A 25,051-nucleotide genomic window follows, 5' to 3' on the forward strand; every position below is an offset into this window, starting at 1 on the left:
CTCGGACTATAATGTGTAGGTACCAGTAGCGAAGAGTAGAGGTAGGCTGTTAAGATCCGAAATAAATAGTGCACATTAAATTTTATTAATCATACGTATTTGTTTTTGTTGAACTAAGACTACAATTTACAAATGGCGTTGGTTAATTTTTAGATAGTAATTAAGCCCTGCCTAAACCAAACCATAATAGTTTTGGTATATTTTGGGAGATACGATAAAATTGTGCATACTTTTTCATTCATACTTATTAGTTTTCGTTTTCATTAAGAATACGTCATATTACACATAAATTATTGGCACAAACCAAACTATGATAGATAAAAAATATTATTATATCTATAAAATATGCAAAGTTATGTATGATATAATTGCATAATTTTAGATATTTTATAGAGAGACGAGTATTTTTTTACTATTATCTAAGTATAAGTATGGCTTGGTTTTGCATGGTTTAATTGAATTTTAAAAACTAACCAACACCATCTGTAAAATGTAGTCTTATTTCAATGAAAACAAATACGTATGACTGATAAAGTTTGGTGTGCACTATTTATGTCGGATCTTAACAGCCTACCTTCACCCTTCGCCACTGGTAGGTACCTAGTACCTATGTTCGTTTTTCTGCTGCCAAACTTTGTCATATTTAAGTGAGATTTGGGATCATCCGACTATCCACTAAAATTAAATTTAATGCTTTACATGTTACGCGTATTATACGGAGTATTAAATAATTAACTCTCGAATGTAGGCAACGATTTTCTATCTATTTCGAGAAGAAATTAGCGGAGTACTTCCAAAAAGTTTCCTATGTAATCGCAGTATTCAAAACAGGCGGCATTAGATTAAACTGAAGTAAAACTCAAAGTGTTAGGGCATTAAAGATTTATGTAGTGGGTAGGTAGGAGGGTGATATTATGACTGTTGGTGGGGGTCGGGAGCATTTTCTAGAGCCGTGTTCACAGTTCACGCGCCACTGAATGTCCTATCCTCGCGAGACGTTTCAATTATTTATTACGCTTTGATAAAACGGAATGTTCTTTTCTATTATTTTCTCAAATAACTTTTAAAATTACTTATCGCACATTCAAAGGGTAAGAAATCTTATGGCACACAATGTTTGTAATATATATTATTATTACGTTACATCGCAGAACCAAACATGGAGCATATTTGGGCTCCTGAATAGTATCTTACAAAGTGATCTCTCTTTGTGTCTTAAGCGTAAAGTATTCAATCAATATGTGGTAGAGTATAGGTACCATTTATATCTTTGCACTTTTTTGCACTTTTACTACACTGATACGCCTCTTTGCCTGATTACCTCGCATAAAATTAAATCAAATGATATTCACTTATATTAATACACGTTGTCATAAATAGATAATATGTAAAAGAAATAAATTAGAATCTATTACATCATTATCATCCTAGAGCCGGAATGCAAAGTTATGAAGCGTATACTCTACCAGTGCTCAGGTATTCATGTGGAACATGACCCTTTAACGTAAGAGAGTTCTAAAAAATACGAGCAGCTCAACATGGCATTGGAAAAGGCATGTTGGGCATAACGCGGAAAGACCACACAATACCAATGGACAAGGAGGCAGAGAATAGTACGTCGCCAAGCAGATGAAATCGCAATGGGCTGGCATGTCGCTCGATGAGAGGATAACAAAGAGAATGCCTTAACCCCCGCTGCATAGACGAATTTATAAAGTTTATTTGTTGTACGTGGCAGCGAAGAACTAGATACCGAGAAGAGTGAAATCAGCTAAGGGAGGATTTGATCCAGCAGTGGACCAACCCAGACTGATGATGATGACAATGATTCTCCGCGTAATGTTTCCCAATAATTATCGCAACTATTTTAAATGCAGAGTGCTGGGTCCTGAGGGTCTTATATACATGAGCATCAGTGTCTATGATTGTATAATATAATTATTATACTAAGTAAAGGCTTCATAGAAGAAAAAAAATACTTTTAATGTTAAATATATGTAATTGAAATTATGTAAATATTGTAAATAATATTAATGACGAAATAAATATTAAACTTTATGCCATAGAATAATAATTATTAAACTGGATACAAAATAAACCATTTTATTATATTGAGAATGATCTAAGGAATGCAAATGGCAATCAAATGAATTTTATAGGAAATATAGTATTGCATAATATTTTAATAAACTGTTTGCAGATCCTTCATTGGAGTATCATCCTGGTGGTTTTGGGAGTGTGATGGAGTGGAAGCTGCATTTTTGTAAACTGGTCTCGTATTAACACATATGTTGATAGCCATACTCCACTCCTTATGAAATGCGCTCTTTACTGTTATCTGAAACACAGAATAGTATATGTTTCTGAGTTCCCTGAGCATAAAGTAATATATTAATATTAATACTTACTTACTTAGGGTATGAGCATACGATTAATATTGAATTAAAATTAATATTAATTTTTGAGAGAGTGTCTATTATTGCGAAGGATGAAACGAGGACAGCGGACGAGAAACGAGGCCGGAAAAGATTCTCTTTCTAATTTTTGTATCAATGTAATAAAGAGAATTGAATATTGAATGACGACAAATAAAAAAACAAGTTAGTTTAAATCTAGCAGTTACAGTTGGATAATCTAGGATAAGTGTATTAGATTCATAATCTTGACTCTACAGCTGAATGATACTCGTAATATGCTCGGAAGTTTATTATTTACGTTAGGTATATTTTTCATCTACGGGAAAACTATTTGTCAGAATAACCACCGCCTGGCGCTACAATTTTTTCAGAGCTTTTGCAAAGCGGACTCACAGGCTCTGGCAGAATAATTTTGATATCTGTTATGCCTGATGATGGTGGGGGGGTTAACCGGTAGACAGATGATTACCACTAAGGAATTTTTCTCAACTGGTACATTATCATAAAATTATATGACGTGTAAAAAAAATCACATCGACATTTTCGACGAGTTGCAGTCGTGACGAGTTTAGATGTGTGAATCGGATAACAAAAACAGAAGACAGATAACAATTCATGCATTTTATATGTACCTACCTCCTTATTATTTTATTTTCGATTTATTATTCACTTGACTACTGTATAGAGATGAACTAAATTTTAGGGAAAAATATTCATTGTTTAGTTTTATGTAGAATTCTCTTAATTTGGCTAACCATTTAATTTGGCCACAATAACTTAGTTATGATGTGTCCCAATTAAGCGAAATCGACTGTTTCAGTAAAATAAAAACGTTTCCTTAATAATTTGTTACAAAAGACTAAATTCCATTTTGACTGAAGATAATCGCGATGTGGGCTATATTAGAAACTGACGTTACCTCAATAACTTCCAAAAAGGTACCTAATGCGAATGCTGTATAACACTTCATGTAATATTTATATCGTCACCTCAATACTGCAACTAGATAACTCTGATTTGGTCATGGTTGGAAAAATGAAATTCTTTATTTGATTGACATAAAACCTAGGCCATAATTATTATTTAAGATACAAATGGAAAATTGTGCTTGTCTAATTGGGAACAATTAAATAATGTTCAATTGTATGAAAAAATATTGTAGATATAAGTATTATTTTATTTATTTAATGCGTTTATGGTTTTAAAGTTATCTAATATTTTCAAACACAAACTTAATACAGTTCCCATTAACTTCTGACTTACACAGTTTTATCATTTTGTAGAGAGGAAAATTTAGAAACATATTCAATAGGTATCTCAAAAACAGTGAAAATCGAGTTATCTAGTTGTAGTATTGAGGTGACGATATATTATATAAGTATAGAAATTGTAAGATTAGTTTGAAAAATAATTAAAATCATTAAATAATTGGTGTCATTGAAAATAGTTGATAATGTGATATTTGAGAAAATAACATTAGTAGACAGATAACTGTTCATCTCTACAGAGAATTGTGTACAAAATTCAAATGTTCAGATATTATTCTGATTCCATGTTTCAAATTAACTCATCTAAAGAGTTTACAAACTTTATCTTCCAATTCCACTATTCAACAGCCATCATAGAATAATGATAACATAGCTATTAGGAGGAGAAACACAGCCGAGAAAAACAGAAACGTTTATAAATAAATCATTCACGGTTAGAACTATCTTGTATCAGAGAAAACTTGATTAACCTTATAATACTTATTGTAGTAATACTGATAGCCTATCCACCAATACCTGGATAGAAGTGAGATTTTTAATTGATAGAATCTGCCTTCATATTTATATGTTTTTGTTAACTCTACTGCTTTTAAGTTATCGATAGCTGTTTTAAGTTATACACGTATCAACAGGGTAATCCAATTAGAATCAATGTTTAATATCTAAATGGTGAACGTCACTTGGTATGTTGTAAAATAGATTATTATAATATTATCGTTTGATAGAATTGATATATTTTATGTCATATATGCTATCAGGCATTTTATGACTTAAATTTATCATGAAGTAATTTATTTTTAAAAATATCTCATTATGTAGAACCAAAATTATCAAGCTGAAAATTGACAATATTTTAATAATCATTGCGATTTTTTAGATTTAATAAACGTGATGTATGTATAATGGGAAGTTATTTTATGGTATCTACAATTAAATACATATTATCGGACATACATAACTTGAAAAATTCTCAGATATACTCGTATACACACTAGAAAAAATCATATTTGAAAAAAATACAAAGCTCGACGGTATTTTTTCAAATATGTTTTTTTCTAGTGGGTATATCTGAGATATTTTCAAGTTATGTACTATGTTCAATGTATGGAATGTTACATTCTCAAAATCCTGTGAATTATTCGTTGAATATAAGAAATAGTTTGTTACATATTACTATTGGGTTTTTAGAAGAAAATATTAGATCAGATAAAGCTCCACACATAATTAAATTGAACATTCAAATTAAAAATTCAAATTCAAATTAAAAGTTATTGTTTGATGGAGTAACTAGATTGATCTATTAGGTATTTCCGACTAAATTCTTCAAGAAGTACTTCAATTCGTTGGTCATATTTTCTGCAGGAACGCCGATAGTTAATATTATATGGATATATCGTTTGTTATTGACGAAACTGGACACTTCTTGGACACAGAAGGGCCTCAACTTGCTGGAGTGACAAATTATTAAAGACTATCACGAGTTTACCCTTTCCAGTGACTCTCGAGGCGATCGAGCCGTTCCAATAATTACTTATTAGAGATAACAGACTTCGTCGATGAAGACAAATTGTCTGCTTACATTTTGTCTACGTGAGATGCATCTACATTTTTATGGCTGCATCATTGACTTATTGTTGTGCAAGTCGTCGATGGAACAGGTGGCTGCAGCAAGTGGAAATATTATCATATGTGTTCCACGGTTTCCTCAGCGCTACATTCATAGTCTATATTATCTAGTCATAAGATCATCGGAGTTTTCCTGTCCTCATTTTTCCATTTGCTCCGGTTACACTGGTCTGAATACGGGTTAGCGTTTCACAAATCTGAAACCTTTTCATCTGGCACCATCTGGAAGGCGGTGCGGTCTCAACTCTTGCTCCATTTCGATATTTCTTCCACCGCAGATGGAAGCAGGTAATTAGTTTGTTATAAAAAATAATTATATTTACAATGTACTTATAATATACAAAGATACGATTCTGAAATCTTGTTGTATGTTCAGTATTAATAAATAATATTAAAAAATAATAAGATAAAATAATATCCAGTAATCTAATATTCCTTTGAATCACTTGTTATAACAATTCGTCAAAATACCGTGTAGACAATACTACATTTATACATTTAAAGGCATTTAAGGAAATTATTTTTTATGACCAATTAAGTTTAATACACCCTTCCGAATACTCGCCCTTTGCGTAAAATACTCCAGCTGTGGTGGCATTGTCATCTAATTTAGTAAAGTAATGAAACGAAAAAACTGCCTAAACTGAGATAAATTTTAATGTAATGAATTTTTCAGTCATTTATTTCAATGGAGAGGCGGAAAAAAACTGAGTTGCATGTTTGTTAGGTCCTAATGCCGGCCATTGAGAATTATTTTCATTCTAAAGAGATTCCTGCGCTTTAAAAAGTGTCATCCCCTTATTTTAATGGCGGCAGCTGAAGAAAAATGTCGCAAAATATGAAGTGCGAAGTGAAAAGTTGGTCGTCTGACATTAGCCAGTTCATTAGTGGAACTTAAACGAAGCGCCGCAACGCTTGCGACGCCTTCAGACGTGACGCGTAAACGCCTTCGCTGTACGGCAACGTAACATCTCCATACTTAGAAGTTTATACTACGAGTATGATTACCCTGTTTTCTAAAATATCTTCACATAATATTACTAGATGGATTACTTGAGAGGCATTTTTATTTTGTTTGTTATAATTATATTAAAATTAGTATAGCACAAACACGAGAAGGAGACTATTATGTTTGAAAGCTTGTTGTAATACCATTATATTATAATGTGTATAAGTTATTAGCCAAATAACCGCATTTTTCAAATGACAGCAAACGCATTGAAAAATTACGTATTCGTATGAAAGTACATAGGATTGCAATAACGAATGAAAATACCAATACCGGTAGTACCGATTAAAAAAGAGCCTCGAAACAGTTGAAGTCACTAATAAAATTATTTCATTGTACAATAAAAGTTATTTTAATGCGATCAGTCAGTGCGTCGGGCCTCTACGTCACTAAACGCGATACTATTATGATTAAAGGATACAAAGTCTACACAATTACAGATCGCGCAAAAGTGACCGTCAACTACAGTCACTGCTGATTGATAGCTACACGCAGGTGGCCTGCATTTTCAATATGGTACGTCCGGACCCATGGTCGTCCGGAAGTCACACGCCACGAAACTCAGATTCCTCACAGTACCCTGCCTATTACCTTATTGCACCTCGTCGCTTGTCCGCGCAACTTTCCGCATGCATTCCCCATGTCAAGATAGTCTGTTAATATATTCTAGCCTATCTGTAGTTGTACACAATATGGTCTGGGGCTAAAACTACTAGTGGATAGTTGCACTCATAAGTCATAATCGCGTGCTCGTGGCCATATTGTTGTTCTGGCGTAGTGATGTCACAGTGAGTCTGTAAGTAGTTTTGGATGAGCTTGTAAATCTATCCGCGTATGAAACTGTCTGCATGGTCAATTATTAATTCCAGTACGATTTACAACATGTTCTGTTCTGCAACGTTTTTAGATCGCGCCTTGAAAAGTTGTACACATTTTTACGGTCATCACAATATAAAAAAAATGTTTTATTTTTATTTTTTGAATTAATTCATGATATACCTACGAATAAATCAGGTTAACTTATTACGTAATAATATTTTTTGCGATTCATTTAAAGTTTCACGATGAAAACGTATCAATTGATTCGTTTTAAGAGTTGGCAAGTTTTCAAAAGTGCATCGTGAAAAGCGAGAAACCCTGAGGGGCCGGGCGTCCAAATGCAATATTGAGTTCATTAGCGGAAGCGAAAAGATCGTCGGTGAAGGAAAACTTTACTTTACTTTGTACTTGGCGAATAAAAAATAGAATAATAAAAAACAACACTTTCCCAGAGGACAGCAGAGGAAGTTTATTTTCACGAATTTCTATAATTATTTAGGACCAGTAGAAAAATTGATGTTTACTTGTAACTACTGACTACTATTACTTAGACATTACCAATGATGTTGAATAAAACCTTTTTGTATATAGATGAAGTCTAAACGCAGGTATGGAGGTGGTTGCAAAAAAGGACCACTTGAAAACACAAAAATTAGGTACTTTCTATGTGAGACTATAAGAAGGTATATTTCATGGGTGTTGAGAAATATTGGATAAACTTAAACACGTGTTAAAGAATATGTTATTTTCAATTATTAATTCTAATTGATTTGAGTTTTGTACTATTCCATTTGAGAAAATCTTCAGGCACTATGCGTACTCACCAATGGCAAATACACGCTGAAAACGAAAAGAGTTAAGATACCGAAAGGCGAAACCCGAGACGCAAACATTGACTCAAACGAAATAGTACAAAACTCTAATCAATTAGGATTTTTATCACTTAATGAAACGCGCATTCATTGTTGATATTTGAGGAAATTTAGAAAATTCTACTTTAATAAGTTGTTTAAAAATCATTATAATGGAGTTCTACCATGCAAACGACAGATAAATTAATAATAATATTATATATAATAAACTGAACAAGTTTTGTAATTCTTACGTTGTATAATCTGATCGTCATTATTAAGACATGGTACACCAAATCTGTTCTAGGTCTGCATTCTATCTTATTAATAATTATGTTCTGCGAGGACCACTAATTTTCATACAAACTATGTGCTTGAATAATTTTGGATACAAAAGTGGCACACGTCAAATTGAAATGGCCTTCAGCGATTTTTATAAGAAAATAATAGAAGGCTCCAACCTAAAGAAGATTTACTATCTTTGACTATTATTAATATAATAATATAATACAAGATTTATCTTGTAAATGATATGTAATGTGGGCGCCATACTGATATTGCCATATACATATTATGACTAAAATATTTTATTTTGTATGACCAATAAAACCCAACATCCAACCATGCCCGGTCTTACTACTCGGAACTATCTACGCTTTGACAAATATTATTTTGTAAGTACATTGTTACTGTTACAAAACTAATAATGTTCTGGGACTGCTGTTTACTGTTGTAACTGCTATCTCTACTATAGTACTCGTAGTTCAATGCGTTTGATATGTTGTACGTACCTCGTCCCTTTTTGCAACATTCTTGACATGCAACAAAAATTCTAAAAATGCCACCAACACTGCTACTGCAACACCATACAGTAATACAACGAAGATACCGCCCATGTCTGACAAGTCGAGCTGGTTTGGGTACTCCGATCGAACTTTGACATCACCCTAAAAATGAATATAATAGTTAATTATGTATTGTTTTGTACGAGGGTTGTCCTAGAATTAAAAACCATTATTCATTTTTGACGACGCGGATATTATTTCTCAAAAGATAGCAGCAATGGCGTGGGGCGTAGACTTCCCTCTCCTGAACGAGTGGTGAGCCGGCACTGTAGCTGCTTCAGTATGACATTTGCAGAGCGAGTGTACATGGTGAGGAGGGGAGAGGAAGGAGGTCCTCACTTGGTGACGTTTTATTGAAGAAAATCGATGATAAGGTTCGTGAAAATCGCCGTCTGGCAGTGCATGGGCTCGAAATTTTGATCCCAGACGTCAGTAAGTCTACCATACAAACGATTTTGAGGGGAAAATTGAGGTATGCAAAGGTGTGCACTTAGGTTTTTTTGAACCTTTTGGACTCATTTAAATGTGATGTCCTCCGTCATCCTGCTCATAACTCCGACCTGGTGCAGAGTTATTTCCATCTTTTTCTTCACCTGAAATAACATTTGGCTGGAAAAAACTTCGAGACCGACGAGGACGTGGAGGAAGAGGTGAGAACATTTTTGGCGACGGCGGAGCCGGAGTTCTACGATAAGGGAATCAAGGACCTAGTATCACGTAACGGGGACTATGTCGAAAAATAGTGGGGATATGTACCTAAAATTTCGTATGATTTTTTTATAAAAAGAAAATTTTATATATTTTATAAAAAGGTCTTTAATTCTTGGACAACCCTCGTATCTAATATATTATTGTGTCAGAAGATTTGAGAATTTATGATTACAAATTAAAAAAACCAAGTGGGATTCAAATTCATGTATTTTTTTACCATGCTCATTTATTTATTATTGATTTTTAAGAAAATATGGAAGGGGCCACTGACTTCCACATTTACCTCGCACACTACTTATAGTGTCTCATCGCTTTAACTGGATCCGCACATTTACCCATACCCAGACACTACACATTTTTGAGTCCAGCTATAAACGCATGGCCTGCAGGTATAACCAAGGGTGCTGACCAACGAGTTATTGCAAAATGTCGCATCCAATGCGCGTTTTGTAATAGTCATAATAATTATTATCAAAAACCTTTAAGGTTTTTGTTATCCACGCTATTTTGTCTTTTCATTATGCCGCATCAAAATGGCCTTTGGAAAAACTTGATCAATTCATTTTGAAATGTTACTTTGGCGAGTTTTGAGAGAAAATAGACATAATTAGATATCGAATTGAATCACAAATCTAAGAAGATCTTAATCTCTAATATCATTTTGGAATATTTCTCAATAAATTACTATTAGTTATACTATTCTACCATAGAATTCTAATAAGTAAATTGTATCTTAATTAATAGAATATATAAGTAGAGGAAGTTTTTATATTAGTGTAATTAAAATGGCGTAATCTTACTAGACACATTCGGCCATCAATGTCACTCCACCATTTTCTTTTGATATATTCCAGTCTACCATTTTCTCTCATTTTCAAAATGGCTCCACTAAAGGCCGACCTGTACGGCGAATCTGAAAAAATAGGTTATATTATTATATACCATTTCCGGTAAATAGTTCGCCAAGGTAATTAGACGCTAACATTAAATTTGACCGCGTAAGAAAATATTAATTTTATTATTCAAGGAATTTTATTCACAAGATTGAGTTTGTAACATACCTAAATGGGTAATTTAAAAATACCTCAGATAGACTTACTAGAAACAATCTTTGAAAAAAATGACACGAACATGACATGAACTGACGTCTGCTAGGAATCAAAAGTAAGTTCCTATTATCCGTACATTGATTCAAACCACACAAGTCGATTGCCAAAACAATTCGATTTGTAAAGCATTTCGGATGTTTGTCGTAATTACGTAGGACGGTGGCTCAATGGACATTGTCGCGAATACGTGAGGATGTGTTTTCAAAATATGTTCATTTAAGAAAATATATATATTATTCAAATATATACGTAACCGAGAAACAATACTTAAAGGTGTCAGATCCAAAGTTAGTTACTACCAATCGTTTTTTTTAATATTTCGTCGAAGCAGTTTTACACTGATATAAGTGTGATTCTTAAGTTTTTAATTAATAAAATTCAACCATTGAATTAAATCATGCAGTGCGTTGTTATGAGTAATTCATGACAATAACATTTTGAGTAATAACTACACAGCCAATTTATTGTGAAAATGGCTATTGACGAAATACTACAACTACACATATTTATAATAACTGATAAAAATTGAAAAACTAATATTCCCCTTATATTAAATTAGAACCCGAATGACGATTTGTCAAAAAAAAATAGTATCCATTTTTTCACAATATTATGAGACAATTTGTTGGCTCAAATCCAGATCCTTCAATAGTAAAGTTTGACGAAAATATTAAGTTGTAAATAGTAAAATTGAAATTTGTTACAAAATTGGTAGCATCCATCATCCAACTTTGATGCATTATTTCAATCAATAGCGAAGAATTGTTTTTTTTTTATTAATTAAAATATATATGAGGCAAATTACTTTGAACTTTTGTATGTAACTGTATATATTGTAATATTATGTTGTACATATCAAATATTCTATATTTGAATACATTAAGTATGATTTTAAGTAGTAAATAATTTATATGTAGTACCCTCAATTAAACGGATAATTCTCATATTATAATACGTAGTTCGGTCTAATTTTGTGAATTCTATCGGTTTTATTTTATTTTTAAATAATATACTTACTTTTTCCAGTAAAATTGGAATTCCAAAATCGACATAATACTATTTTTTTATGAGAATTGGTCAACTGAAGTAAAATGAAGAATATATTCATTATAATATTAAATATATTATTATATACCTACTCTTGTTTTATTTGTAAACATAAAGGTACCAGTTTCATATGTCATTCAATATTTCTCACGAAAACAAAGAAACGAAGGAGAAAGAATACACAGGAAATGTTTTTGTAATAATTACTGTTGGGACCAATATCATATTATCTACCTTCCAAATCCCACCCCCATATACAATGATAATTCAATGCACACTTGGGTTATTATAATTAAGGGTAAAACGTAACGACAACGTCGTTTAAACCGACGATGTTAAAATGCAGTTCACATCGCTAATACTAGTGTTACATTATATATAAATAAAATTCAAGTCTATGTCCTGGGATCCTAATCGTCTACAATATTCAAAATACTTCAAGGTTAGTGACTCCGGTCCGTTAATCTACACTTACCCATTTCTTTTTTCATATTCGTGCAGTTTCTCCCCCCGCTAATACAGTCCACTCGCCCCTTTTAAAACATTTGCAAACAATTAAGTATTAAATATACATACTTTTTAAAAACGCTTTCTGAGAGAATATAACCAATAGAAAAAATCTTTTTTTTTGAAAAAAGTAAGCCACCCCGGCAGGGAATCGAACCCTGCATCTCCCGGGTTTACGCCCCATCTGTGCCAATACCTCTATGCTACGCAGTGATATACTAATTGCGACAAATTTTAACTATTGGCCACTTTTGATACACACTCATCAGCGCTTTTCCAAATCAAGCTACTTTGACTTTTTTCAAAAAAAGATTTTTTCTATTGGTTATAATAATATTCTCTCAGAAAATGTTTTTCAAAATTATGTATGTTCAATAATTATAATGGTACATTCTTAAATCTTGTGAATTATTCGTTGAATAAAAGAAATAGTTAATTATAAATTATTAGCAAGTTCAAGTAAGTTACATCATAAAAATATTGGAGAAATCCACGACGTCGGTTAGTAATTGAAGTAATAGGTATCTACTTTGATTTAATAAACAAAAATCGATTGCCAAAGTAGCTTGATTTGGAAGAGCACTGGTGAGTGGGTATTAAAAGTGGCCAATAGTTAAAATTTGTCGCAATTAGTATGTCATTGCGTAGCATACAGGTAATGCGCTGACGGGGCATAAACCCGGGAGATGCAGGGTTCGATTCCCTGCCGGGGTGGCCTAATTTTTTCTATTTCTTATAATATATTCTCTCAGAAAGTGTTTTTCAAAATTATGTATGTTCAATAATTGAAATGGTACATTCTTAAATCTTGTGAATTATTCGTTGAATAAAAGAAATAGTTAATTATAAATAAGGTATTAATAATTATTATGTATAGAGTTTACTAACTAAATGGCATTGCGATCCCAAAGGACCTGGGCGCAATCGCATTTCCAAGTTGTGTGAGACTGCAGTCTCGTGCTGCAAAATACTCCAGCGCGGTTGTCTCCATGAAGAAGGCGTATATTCCCTTCGACTTTTTCACCCGGTCCACTCCTTCATTGTAACTGGCGGGTGCATTCGACGGGTCAGCGTTCATGATCTCCCAAATGCGTCGGTACTGCGAAAATTCCGAATTCTGCGAAATAACAAGAAAACCTTGATATTTTATTTAATATATTATTTTCATAAAGACTACATACACATGAATCTACTGATATAAACTAAAATCAATTGAATATTAAAATTTATACTACTTATGATAATATTATTTCATGCTTAGTCTACCAGAAGAAACATTTAACTTGTACAGTTGCAAGTTGAAGAGATTACAATATTAATATACTTGGCTGACGAGATAATATGGAACCATGGAACCACAGATACACACCATCCGCTACAGGATCAATAACGTAGAAGTTTATTCCAAACATAAAGTCTGTCATCACTTTTGCCAGGAACATAAAAATCTCACATGAACTCACGCAGATACTAACAGGCCACGGAGCGGTGCGAGCCTATCTAAAAAGATTTAAATTGAGGGACGATGACTATTGTCCATGTGACGGCTACACATCATAAACTGTGTGACATGTCATCAACGAATGTCCTATACTAGAAAGGGAGCGATGGACTCTCAAGACTCTGTGTAGACAGCATAACCATGAAATTGACCTCCTAAAGCCTCACGAAGTACTAAGCAATAGAACAACACAAGAACACTAAACAAAATATTTAATTCTGGCCATAAGGAAAATTAAAGGTATAAATGAAGGAACATAATTACGTATGTTAAAGTACGAAAAAGCAAGGGCATGGTTTTTATATAAAAAAAAATCTGGAATGAAACAGTAAGGAACCTTTGTTGGTAAATGACTGGGTGAAAGCAGCGTAGGACCGAGTATCGGGGCGGTGGAGATGGAAGATTGAGGATTTTGGCCTTCGAAGAAGAACATAGTTTGACCTTTATTTAAAACTTTCTATCGCACTCTCTATTGTTGAAGAATGAATCTCTATGTAAAGGTTCGTCTTGTAATATCTTTTACTAATATTCTTGTTCTACTGCTAGATTGGGTGGCTGATAGTATTGAGATGGCTATAATCTATTTCACTTAGTTGAACCGTTAATTGGGTGACGGTCCTCTGTCGTGTCGATCTTCAATGTATTTTCTGGCAAACGCGCCTCTCAATATTGTTTTTATCTTTTATATGAATATATATATATCATATTATAATAATATGTCACCAAAGAATTCTCTAAAATAGATTTTCAGAGAGTCGTTCTCTCACTAATATTTCATCCAGAACTGAGATAGTCGTTTTCACCTTCCGCAGTATCCTCAACATCTACTTTCAATAACAAACTTATTTTGCTATAAAATCTAGTATTAATTTAATGTTGTCAACTGTCATTAAGTACCTTGAAGTATACTGATGTAGATCCACCCATAAGCACCCCGTACTTAATCATGTTCTGTTTGGGGAGGTCGTCAATTTGCATAGTAGCTTCAGATGTCTGTAGTCGCTCCTTTATACGAAAAGCGGCCAAGTTTGCTGTGTAAAAGGAAACCACGATAATAGTGAAGAACCACCAGACGCTTACAGCCATTCGTGAGGATATATTTCTGTAAACAGTTTAAAAATTAAAACAATTTAATAATCCTTCATCCATCATAGTAGTTCTTGTAAAGGTAACTTTATATTTCGGATCCTAAATGAAATATAATTCCTTATTTTAATGTTGGAAACTATTGACCCAAGTATTTTTCTTCCAGTTATTTTCTAAAACATAGCTCGAAGAAGAGACAATTGCTGAACAAATCTAGTCATCCAGTGGTACCCAGGAGGTACAAAACGTCCACAATGTAGACTTAGAGGCCGCTGGATCGATGGAATGATTAAGTACTGCGGAAGTACGTGGCAATGCAACGCACAGGACCGAGAGAAGTGGAATCAGTTTGAAGAGGCCTTCATCCGGCAGTGGATAGATTTAGGTTGACGATGATGATGCTAAAGAATAAATAACAATGTTTCAAATTCAATCAATATATGGCTAGTACCACCAGTGGGTCTATTCTATACTTATCTAACACTAAATTGATAAATAGTATCAAACTTAGGGTAGGTTTGTATCAAAATATTAGCACTTATTGTAACAATTACACGAAGCCGGTTTTTATTGTTGCAATAAGTACGATATTTTAACAGCTGCAAGATAGGTGCTGTTAAAATATAGCACTTATTGCAACAATAAAAACCGGCTTCGTGTAATTGTTACAATAAGTGCTAATATTTTGATACAAACCTACCCTAAGTGTGATAATATTTTTCACTTTATCACTTTAGCGGTCGATAAGCATAGAATAGACCCACAGATGAGGACAGTGTTTACCGCCACTGAATAATATCAGTTTAAATCGTTAAACAATGATATCATTATCATCAGTTTACATATTTTTTTCTACGAAGGGTGTCTACTTGACGAGAAGACCTCGTGTAGGTGCTCTCTTTATCATAATGACTCGTCCTTATTTCTCTAGAGACGCAATAAATATTTTGTGTGGAGCTTCTAAGTATTTCTCTTTCTGTCACCCCGATGTTCCTTTTACCGTGGTCAGAACCTATTCGCGGACATAATTTAATAATAATTTGTCCTAATGAATTGAGGTTTAAAATATTAGATTTGTTGCACAAGACGGTGATGATTCTGATGAATCTTTTGTCATATTCATTAGGAAACGAGAGCTACGATTTATTGAGGTATAATTAGTGGGTACTGAAATTTTGAAGGACGAAGATATTTTTTTTAAGATATTCAGGTCATGGATATAAGAGAGATTATAGATCCTAACAAAGGGTATATTTTTTGTTAACTCGACTTTATATGTTCATGCTTACCTAGACATGATGTATCCTCCACGATGCAACAAGTTTGCCATTGGCATCCAAATACAATTAAAAAATGACGGAGTTTCCTCAAATCCTTTATTTTCGAAATCAGAATTACGTTTGCACAGTTCCTTGGAAGATATCCTGTAAATAATTCAGGGACAGACTGTTAGCAAAGTGACAATTTGCTGTAAGTAAATGCTGAAAATTCAAATTTTTTTTTATGAATGCCTATAAACTATTTTTAATTAAAGATTGTCCATATGGCTCGAAATGAAATGAAAAATAATTGAGCATCAAATTTTATTTTGAAATAGCATATTCAATTAAAAACAAATAAATTCTTGAATATATGGCTTTAACTATTTTTGTACTTACAATAAATATAGTTACACATTTATAATTTTAACAATCTAATAATATATATTTTCCTCCTCGGATTTATATTTGAAGAATGATTTTTTAATGTTATTACATGAAAAAATTGTATACCTAGTATTTAGTCGAAATAATTTCGTTACAGGCCATTTATTATTATTAGTTATAGTGAAATTTAGATATTCATAAAATTTTTGGATTATATTGGATTTATATTGAATAAATATACGGCATGTTTAACTAGAGAGTTATTGCTTTTAAGATGTTTCATCCTAAGAAAATCATAGATGCCCCCCCCCCCACAGGTGGAGATTGTAATAACTGATTTTTGTTCTTACGAGAAATTGATGTTAACCACACATATTGAAAAATACGCTAGCTATGGCTGAGTGATAACGTGTCGGCATATAATGTCGTAGGTCCCGGGTTCGAATCCCGGGTCTGATAAAACAAAACAAGACGTTAGTATGAACAATAATTATAGATAAATTGGGTAAGTAATATTATAAATTATTTCGATATTCCAGTTCGTAAACCCCTAATTATCGAATAACATTACGAAACTTAATAGCCATTAAATTAATATCGTCAACTCAATACTACAACTAGATAACTTAATTTCCTCTGTTTTTAAGACGGTTATTGAATATGATTCTGCATTCCCTTCCCTACAAAATGATAAAACTAGGGATTTAAGGAGTTAATGGTAAACTGTAGATATTAATTTTGTGTTTGAAAATTTTTGATAACTTTAAAACTATGAATGCATGAAGAGCATACTTTAGGGAAACGGCAAATAGTTTTCAGCAATAGGTGGGAAGTAATTATTTTGCATGCGTTGCTAGTCGGAGAGCGATAGTCGACCTGTGAGCATGTCAATTTGTTTTGTGATGGCGTCGGAGGAATTAATTCTTAAATCTTGTAAAGATGACTAAAAATGAAAAACAAAACATGTCAATGAATATATTATTATTATTACTTAAATAACAATAAATATAACATTAAATGAACGCATAATGAATTATTATGACAAATTATGTTTTGTCACGCGTTGTTTGCACAATCTGCGCGTCGCGTAGTCACGATCGTTTTAGACCGTGCCCCAGCTGAAGTATAGCCAATATAAGATCTACAACATTTTTTCATACAAATGAACATTATTTAATTGTACCCAGTCAGACAAGCACAATTTTCCATTTTTATTTTAAATAATAATTATAGCCTAAATTTATATTAATCAAGTATGTACAGTTTAAATTTTATTTTACTAACAATGACCAAATCAGAGTTATCTAGTTGTATTGTAGTATTGAGGTGACGATATTATATTGGTCGTGTATAATAATTAAGAAAGCTATTATTGAAAGTCGTTTGCATTAAAAGGAAATTGATAACTTAATGTAAGACAATATCGGTCATTGAAGAAATTCAATTATGAAGTTTACGGAGGAATAAATTAAAATTAGTTTTATTCGTTTTTTTCTACCAAATAACTATTGATAGATTACTGAATCTTTTTCCCATAGATTTCTCGGCTAATCTAAAAAAATGGTGATATTAATACATACCTGGTTAAAATGTAGAGAATGAGTGAGACAGCAATATATGCGGCGAATATGTAAGTCCACAGATTCGACGAAAATGGTTGAAGAAATGAGAAAGTATTTTCTGAGTTTACGTTGAACCTGTTGTATAGTAGACCGATTCCGGCATCCATGAATGGAATAGTGAAGTCGACCGATTTTAGTCGCTCGGGGTTTATCGTTATGTCGGCTACGCCTGCTTGGGCCCTCTGATCGTAGGCAAAGAAAATTAAATTATTACGGATCGAAACTGACAATCAAAATAGAATAAAGTTCGCAATATGTCTTTTTCTATGTATGCTATTATTTCAATCTCTGCCTAATCGAAGAGTGATTTCTTTCTACCATTAAACACTCTTTAAGATCAATTAATATTATCATCAATGTAACTCGTAATACTTCAACCGTCTTGAAGATAGTTCATAGTAGTATATATGCCGTATTGAATGATGCTGATCATCGTGCGGTTGACACATTTAATAGTACCATTATGGTTAATGTATTTTACATAATTTACTTATTTAATTTTTGATGTATTATAAGTGTCTCGTCTCTTAAATTACGGTTAATTAACGCTTTCGCTGCTGAATAGATAATGAGATTTTAATTGCCCCCTTTAAAATGCACGTTAATTACATCGATCGGCCGCCTGGTCATGACGCGCCGTGTGCGTCTTCCGCGTCCAAAGTATTAAGCAATTAATTAGTATAGGATTAAAACAGAAATGACAATGGACCAGTTTCCAATTATTTCACAACGATAAATTAAAATACGATTGTATCACACTTTTCATTATACTGCCAAAGATATGGCCAAATAAAATTTTGTGGAAAGTGAGGTAGTTTGGCATATCAATAATATTGTATACTAGGTACGAGGGTGGGTCAATAATTCCTTAGAAAAAAGCATTAAAACAGTTTTTATTTTTGTATTTTTTTTTTATTTCTCAACATAATCTCCTTGGAGCTCAATACACTTGGTTAGACGTTTCTCAATTTTTTTTAAACCGTCAGAAAAATAAGTTTTCGGAAGGTCCTCAAAATAAGCATTTGTCCGATCGATGACTTCTTCATTTGAAAAAAAACGTTGTCCACTTAGCCATTTTTTTAAGTTTGAGAAAAGGAAAAAGTCACTGGGGGCTAAATCTGGCGAATACGGTGGGTGGTCGACCAATTCGAACTTCAATTCTTCAATTTTAGCCATTGATCGTAAACATGTGTGAACACGGGCATTGTCCTGATGAAAGAAGATTTTTTTCCTGTTTAAATGAGGCCGTTTTTCTTCAATTTTGTTTTTTAGCTGGTCCAATAAAGATGCATAATAATCCCCTGTTATTGTTTTTCCTTTTTCCAAATAGTCAACGAAAATAATTTCACGTGCATCCCAAAATACAGTAGCCATAACCTTACCAGCTGATTTTACGGTTTTCGCCTTCTTTGGACATGGTTTGCCTTCGCAATCCACTGCTTTGACTGTTCTTTCGTCTCGGGAGTATAGTGGTGTATCCATGTTTCATCTACAGTCACAAAGCGACGAAAAAATTCATCCGGATTGCGTTGCATGAGCGACAACAGGGCTTTAGAGGCCACCACCCTATTGCGTTTATTTTCGACTGTGAGCAAACGCGGCACCCATCTTGCAGAAATATTTTTCATGCCCAATTTGTCATGTAAAATAGAAATGACGCTACCTTTTGAGATCCCTGTAACCTCAATTATCTCACTCAACTTTAATCTTCGGTCACTTAACACCATATCGTGGATTTTATTGATCATTTCTGGTGTAGTCACCTCTACAGGACGTCCTGAGCGTGGTTCATCCTTTGTTGATGTACGACCACGTTTAAATTCATTTAACCAGTTATAAATAGTTGCACGTGAAGGAGCAGATATGCCGTGAACTAAATCCAACTCATTTTTTATTTCCTTTGCTGTTAACCTTTTATATTAAAATGTTTAATAACAGCTCTAAACTCAATTTCCCATTTTTCCATTTTCCACAAGCAAATTTTTTTTTAAATGTACGAGAAACACACAACAACCCGACCAATCTGATTGAAACTTCGCAGCATACTGAATCGGTAGTGCCGCTGCATGAAAACAAACCGCTTACAGTACTAGTCGCGCCACCTGTCGGCTTTTCTAAGGACTTATTGACCCACCCTCGTATTATGTACCCCACAGATCGATCGCGGTTGTAATTTTACAATATCGCATTATTGTATGTTCTGTGCCTTAGAGCGTTTTGAATGAAAACTCTATCGAAAAAAATAGAGAAAAAGTACATTATATGGTCATAAAAATCAATATTATTTTTAATGTTATCAAGGATCTCCAACAAAAAACCCTAAATCATTATCGAGATAAATATGGATCACCATTTATAAAAACATTCCAATTGTGATATTTACTCTGAGAGATACGTTTTTCAAATTCAAAATAATATTATGAACAGTTTATTATTGCGATGTTTGCTCATTTAAATGCTTACCATACCGGTCATTTAAAAATACATAAAATAAAAATATCTATTGCTGAAACATATCAATGTGATAAATAATGTACTTATTTCAATTCTAACAGCTGGTTAATCTCAAAACATATTAAATTACCCAGATCTACTGTTGAAAATCCATATTTCTTTTTATTTGCTCATTTAAATAATATATGAATATAATTAAACTCAAAATACATAAAATGACATAAGTATAATGGCGAAGACAACCACGCGATACGTTTTGTTTATTTAAACGTTTTGCAGCTTAGTGATATCAATACTCGAAAAATTATCTACCTACCTACCTGTTATACTAAAATTATATCAATATGATATTATTTGTTCATTTAAATATTGGTATTTAAAAAGACGCATTGATCCTCAAGTAATTTATTATGCAAATTTGGTAAGTAGTTCGCGACTATATTATTATTATAAACGTCAATCACAACAACAAACATGTTGGCCATATCTGAATGTATACAAAACATAAATAATTACGAATTGTGAAATTTAAATGAAACAATTGAAAAAAAAAATCCAAAATAATGTAGATATGTATGTAGTAAATAAAAATGCTTGTTAAATAATGCAATTATTATAAATTAAGAGTAATTATTAATGAACATACATAATTTTGAAAACACTTCTATTAAAATAATATAATATCTATTATATAGCCAATAGAAAAAATCTTTTTCAAGAAAGTAAGACACCCCACCCCGCAGGAATCGAACCTGCATTTACTTACTTACTTATGAATTATTTGCAATTAAATATTATAAATATTTAGCATGTGTTACCTTCCCTATCAATTCTCCCATAATGCCGGTCCACGTCCTAGTTTTCTTATTGAATGCTCCGTATTGGTTATCGGGCGCCAGTTGAAATACGAAAGAAATGTTTAAAATGTCAGATATGCCATTCATGAGGTCCATCGAGTAACCTTCATACCTGTCGTTCCCTTCTAAGACCTCACCATTTTGAGGTATTTTCAATTGCAAATAAGGTTCTCCAATTCTTGACGAAATTACGAATACCTTCGAATTGGTCATAAGCATATCGTCCAGTTGGGTTATATGAGAAATGCCGTCATTTACATTCCAGTCTCCTATTTTAATCACGCCGCTGTTCAGTTCCACAATTTCTAGATTCACAGACTCGCGTTGGGAGTTTTTGAATCGGATGTCACCGGTCATACCTTTTGTCGTTGCCTGTAATAATAAATAAAAATAATATATAGGTAGTCAATAAACAGTAAAGATACTTAATGGAGAGCGATTTAAAATTAATAATAACTAATAACATTAAGCTGCTAAAAAGAAATCATTTAGAATGATGGTAATAAAATCATATCGATATATGTTTTAATGATAATATTATATTAAATATTTTTACAGTAATTAATTAATATGACACTGCAAGAACATCAGCTTTATTCAAAGAGCTTATGAAACAGGTCCTCATGATTATTAAATTATGTGGAATACGTACATTATACGGTGTTTTATTGTATTCAATAAATTATCTTTCCACCAAGAGTTGACAATTAATACAATTAATGTAAATTTAATGATCTGTTATGTATATTTCATCTGAAACGTGTTTAGTTACCTGGGTTTTGCTTTTTGGTATATTTAGGCACTATGTACATACGTATATGCTCATATCCAGTTAAAAACGATTCAAAGAGAATGAATACTTAGATCTCAAAATAGGTTAAATAAAAAGAGTTTTTAAAATTTTTGTGTTATGTATTTAAAAAAAATATTCAAACCTTGAATTAACAAGTTGCAATGTCAATGATATAAAAAAATGAATATAATATTTAAATGTACGCATTGCATGACATGCCCTATGCCATATTTGATGAACTAAAATCATACATTATTATGCTGCGATGAAAATGATCTACTTTTACCAGCTTAATGATGAATAATCATTAAATTTATATTTCAAATGTTTACAAACTAAATAAATATACATATAATGATTTAAATAAAGAGAATATATTTGTGGTAACTATGCATTTAAATTAAAATTTCACTTTTACTGAGTTTGACAAAATATACAGACCCGTATAATGTACGCACGTAAAAAAATCATGCTATTTAAAAACAATTCGGGTTTCACTTAAACGGACACAAATTAAATTTCATTGCAAAGGCTTATATCAAAATGAACACGAATAATAAATTAGTTTGCTATTTCAACAGTGATATTGTTATTCTCGAAATAAAAGTGATATGGTTTTAAAATATATACAAATAATATTATATAATGTGATATATGTAGCTAACTATATTATTTCTTGTAAACTTTCTGCAAAAAATATGTGAGTCAATTCAATTTATTGATAATTTCTTAAATTGTAATTTTGCTTTATATCCGATATAAAGACGTATAATTGATTGAGATGATAATTAATATATTCTTGAAGTCTAAAAATTACGAGTAGCGTAACATGGCATGTTGTGCATGACGCGGAAAGACAACGAAAGAGATCGATGAATAAAGATGCATACAGAAAGACGTGATGTGATAGAGGTCGCTAAGCAAATTAAATGGCAATGGACTGGCATATCACTCGGTGAGTGGATCAATGGTATATAAATGTCGTCATACAGTGGTGCTCAAGGGGCAATAAACAACCAGAGGGATGCCCTAAAATTAGCTGGATCGGCGAACTCATAATGTTCGGTGGATGTAAGTGAACAGTGGAAGGAGCTAGTGTAAGCCTTCATCTAGTAGTGGATCGACCTCGGCTGATAATGATGACTATATAATATTCATTAATCTTATAAGTCACTTGCTAAATGTGGTGTTTTGTATAGAATGAATATTATGAAGAAAATATCTAAAGGACAGTCCTTGTAAAAAATTATTAAAATAGCCGATATTGTATAACTTCATAGTATTATGCCCTTTTTAACAATCAACATGTCAGCTAAAATAAAAAATATAGAATTTCAATATTCCACGGTTTGAAAAGTCCAGGGCTGCATCGAGGAAGTGTGGGCGATGCGATGCGATCATCAGTCGTGGAGTACGTGGCTGGTATTGTTTTGGAACAGCGCACGCGTCGATGCCTGACAATAAATATGTCGCCACTACTGATATCCCAGCGGACCCAGCGGACCGTGCCTACCCTGGCCCGCCTACCCGCACACCTCGCGGCCTGACTGTTCGTTATTCCATCAGATTAACGACGGGCTTAATGCAGTTTGCACCGTGCGATGAAATTTTCGCGCCATATCAAAATATCAACCCATCCACTTTCCTATACATACACATTCTAGTGATAAATAAACATATTGAAATTGTCTGTTTTCATGTAATGTTAGCTGAAAAACATTAATAAATGAATTACCTGGAAACGAAAAATAAAAACATGAATCTTGATTCTCATGAACATTCTGAGAGATTAAAAGATTCTGCTGTCCCATGAAATACATATATAATAATTATGTTGGGTGCAACGTTGCAAAATTAAAGCATTTTTCTTGGCAGATCTAGCATTTTTGCAAGCTTGCAAAATAGGCATATTATGGCGTATGGCGTTAAAACTAGCATTTTTGATACCATAACAGCTTAAAATTTCTCACAAAAAAGCTAGAAAATGCTTGAAAATCAGCATGTTGGCTTCTTGTACTTTATAATATTATACCAATAATCAAATACACGTACTTAACATATTATTATGATTTTTTTTAAGTGACGACCAAATTTCGTACCTGATCAGTTTTTTTGTAGGACTTAGGTATTACTTAGTAGCAAAGCAATTAACTATCCTTCAAATATTTTGTTGTCGCAAAACAACTAGACATATTTTTAATCATAGGAAAATCTAGTATTTTTTTCTGCCAGATAGCTTATTTTATTATCCTATCTGGCATATTTTTGTCAATGGCAGTTGGAAACAATGCCGGGGTGCTTACTTGCCTACTTGATCTAAATTCAATTAGTTAAAAAAAATGAATTTATTCAGACTCCACTGCAAACGCTTGATATAAAATTTAATGTCACTAAATATTAGATATAACATTTAGTATCTAAGAAAGGAGATATTAAATGACCCCCTAATTAAGAGAATCATAACAAACATTTAGGCCACTACAGAGGAAGTTGTATTACCAGATTTTTGTTTTTACGAGAAATTGATGTTAGCCACTTGCTTAACTTATTAGGTCAAAACACATATGAACGTGTGAATTTGCCAGACACAGGATTCGAACCCGGGACCCACGTTACCGGTCGCTTATCGTGGGCGTCAATTATTGCATGGTTTACGGCGTTTACGCAATAAGCCACAGCTAAAAATAATACCATTCATTCTAAGTAGTAAAAATGCAAGCGTTTGATATCTAGCCTTTCTTGAAGGCAGTAGAATTTTGACTCTTTTGAGAGATAAGCTGATCATTGATGCAATTTGAAAAAGTCGCCTGACATCATGGCACGGTGAGTGTTATGACGTTATAATAAAATCCAGGAGACACTTTTATGGTTCAGCGATCACTA

At 32.7% G+C, this 25,051-nt stretch overlaps 1 protein-coding gene across 1 annotated transcript in view; it reads right to left on the reverse strand.

Moving 5' to 3' along the window:
* Positions 1-1,979: 1,979 nt before the first annotated feature.
* LOC147068853 (glutamate receptor ionotropic, kainate 1-like) overlaps positions 1,980-25,051 on the reverse strand; it is a 46,188-nt gene continuing 23,116 nt past the window's right edge. Inside the window, exons 7-14 of the mRNA XM_085951386.1 lie at positions 21,337-21,747; positions 18,023-18,246; positions 16,086-16,220; positions 14,608-14,812; positions 13,098-13,326; positions 10,347-10,459; positions 8,782-8,937; positions 1,980-2,338 (exon numbers count right to left, since the gene is read on the reverse strand). Of these exons, the coding sequence (XP_085807512.1) occupies positions 2,183-2,338; positions 8,782-8,937; positions 10,347-10,459; positions 13,098-13,326; positions 14,608-14,812; positions 16,086-16,220; positions 18,023-18,246; positions 21,337-21,747 (1,629 nt within the window). The 3' untranslated portion in view covers positions 1,980-2,182. The remainder of the gene's footprint in view (positions 2,339-8,781; positions 8,938-10,346; positions 10,460-13,097; positions 13,327-14,607; positions 14,813-16,085; positions 16,221-18,022; positions 18,247-21,336; positions 21,748-25,051) is intronic.

The sequence above is a fragment of the Rhyacophila brunnea genome, unplaced genomic scaffold, assembly GCF_057557595.1.
Source record: "Rhyacophila brunnea isolate RB1 unplaced genomic scaffold, BYU_Rbru_1.0 scaffold_24, whole genome shotgun sequence".
Lineage (NCBI taxonomy): Eukaryota > Metazoa > Arthropoda > Insecta > Trichoptera > Rhyacophilidae > Rhyacophila > Rhyacophila brunnea.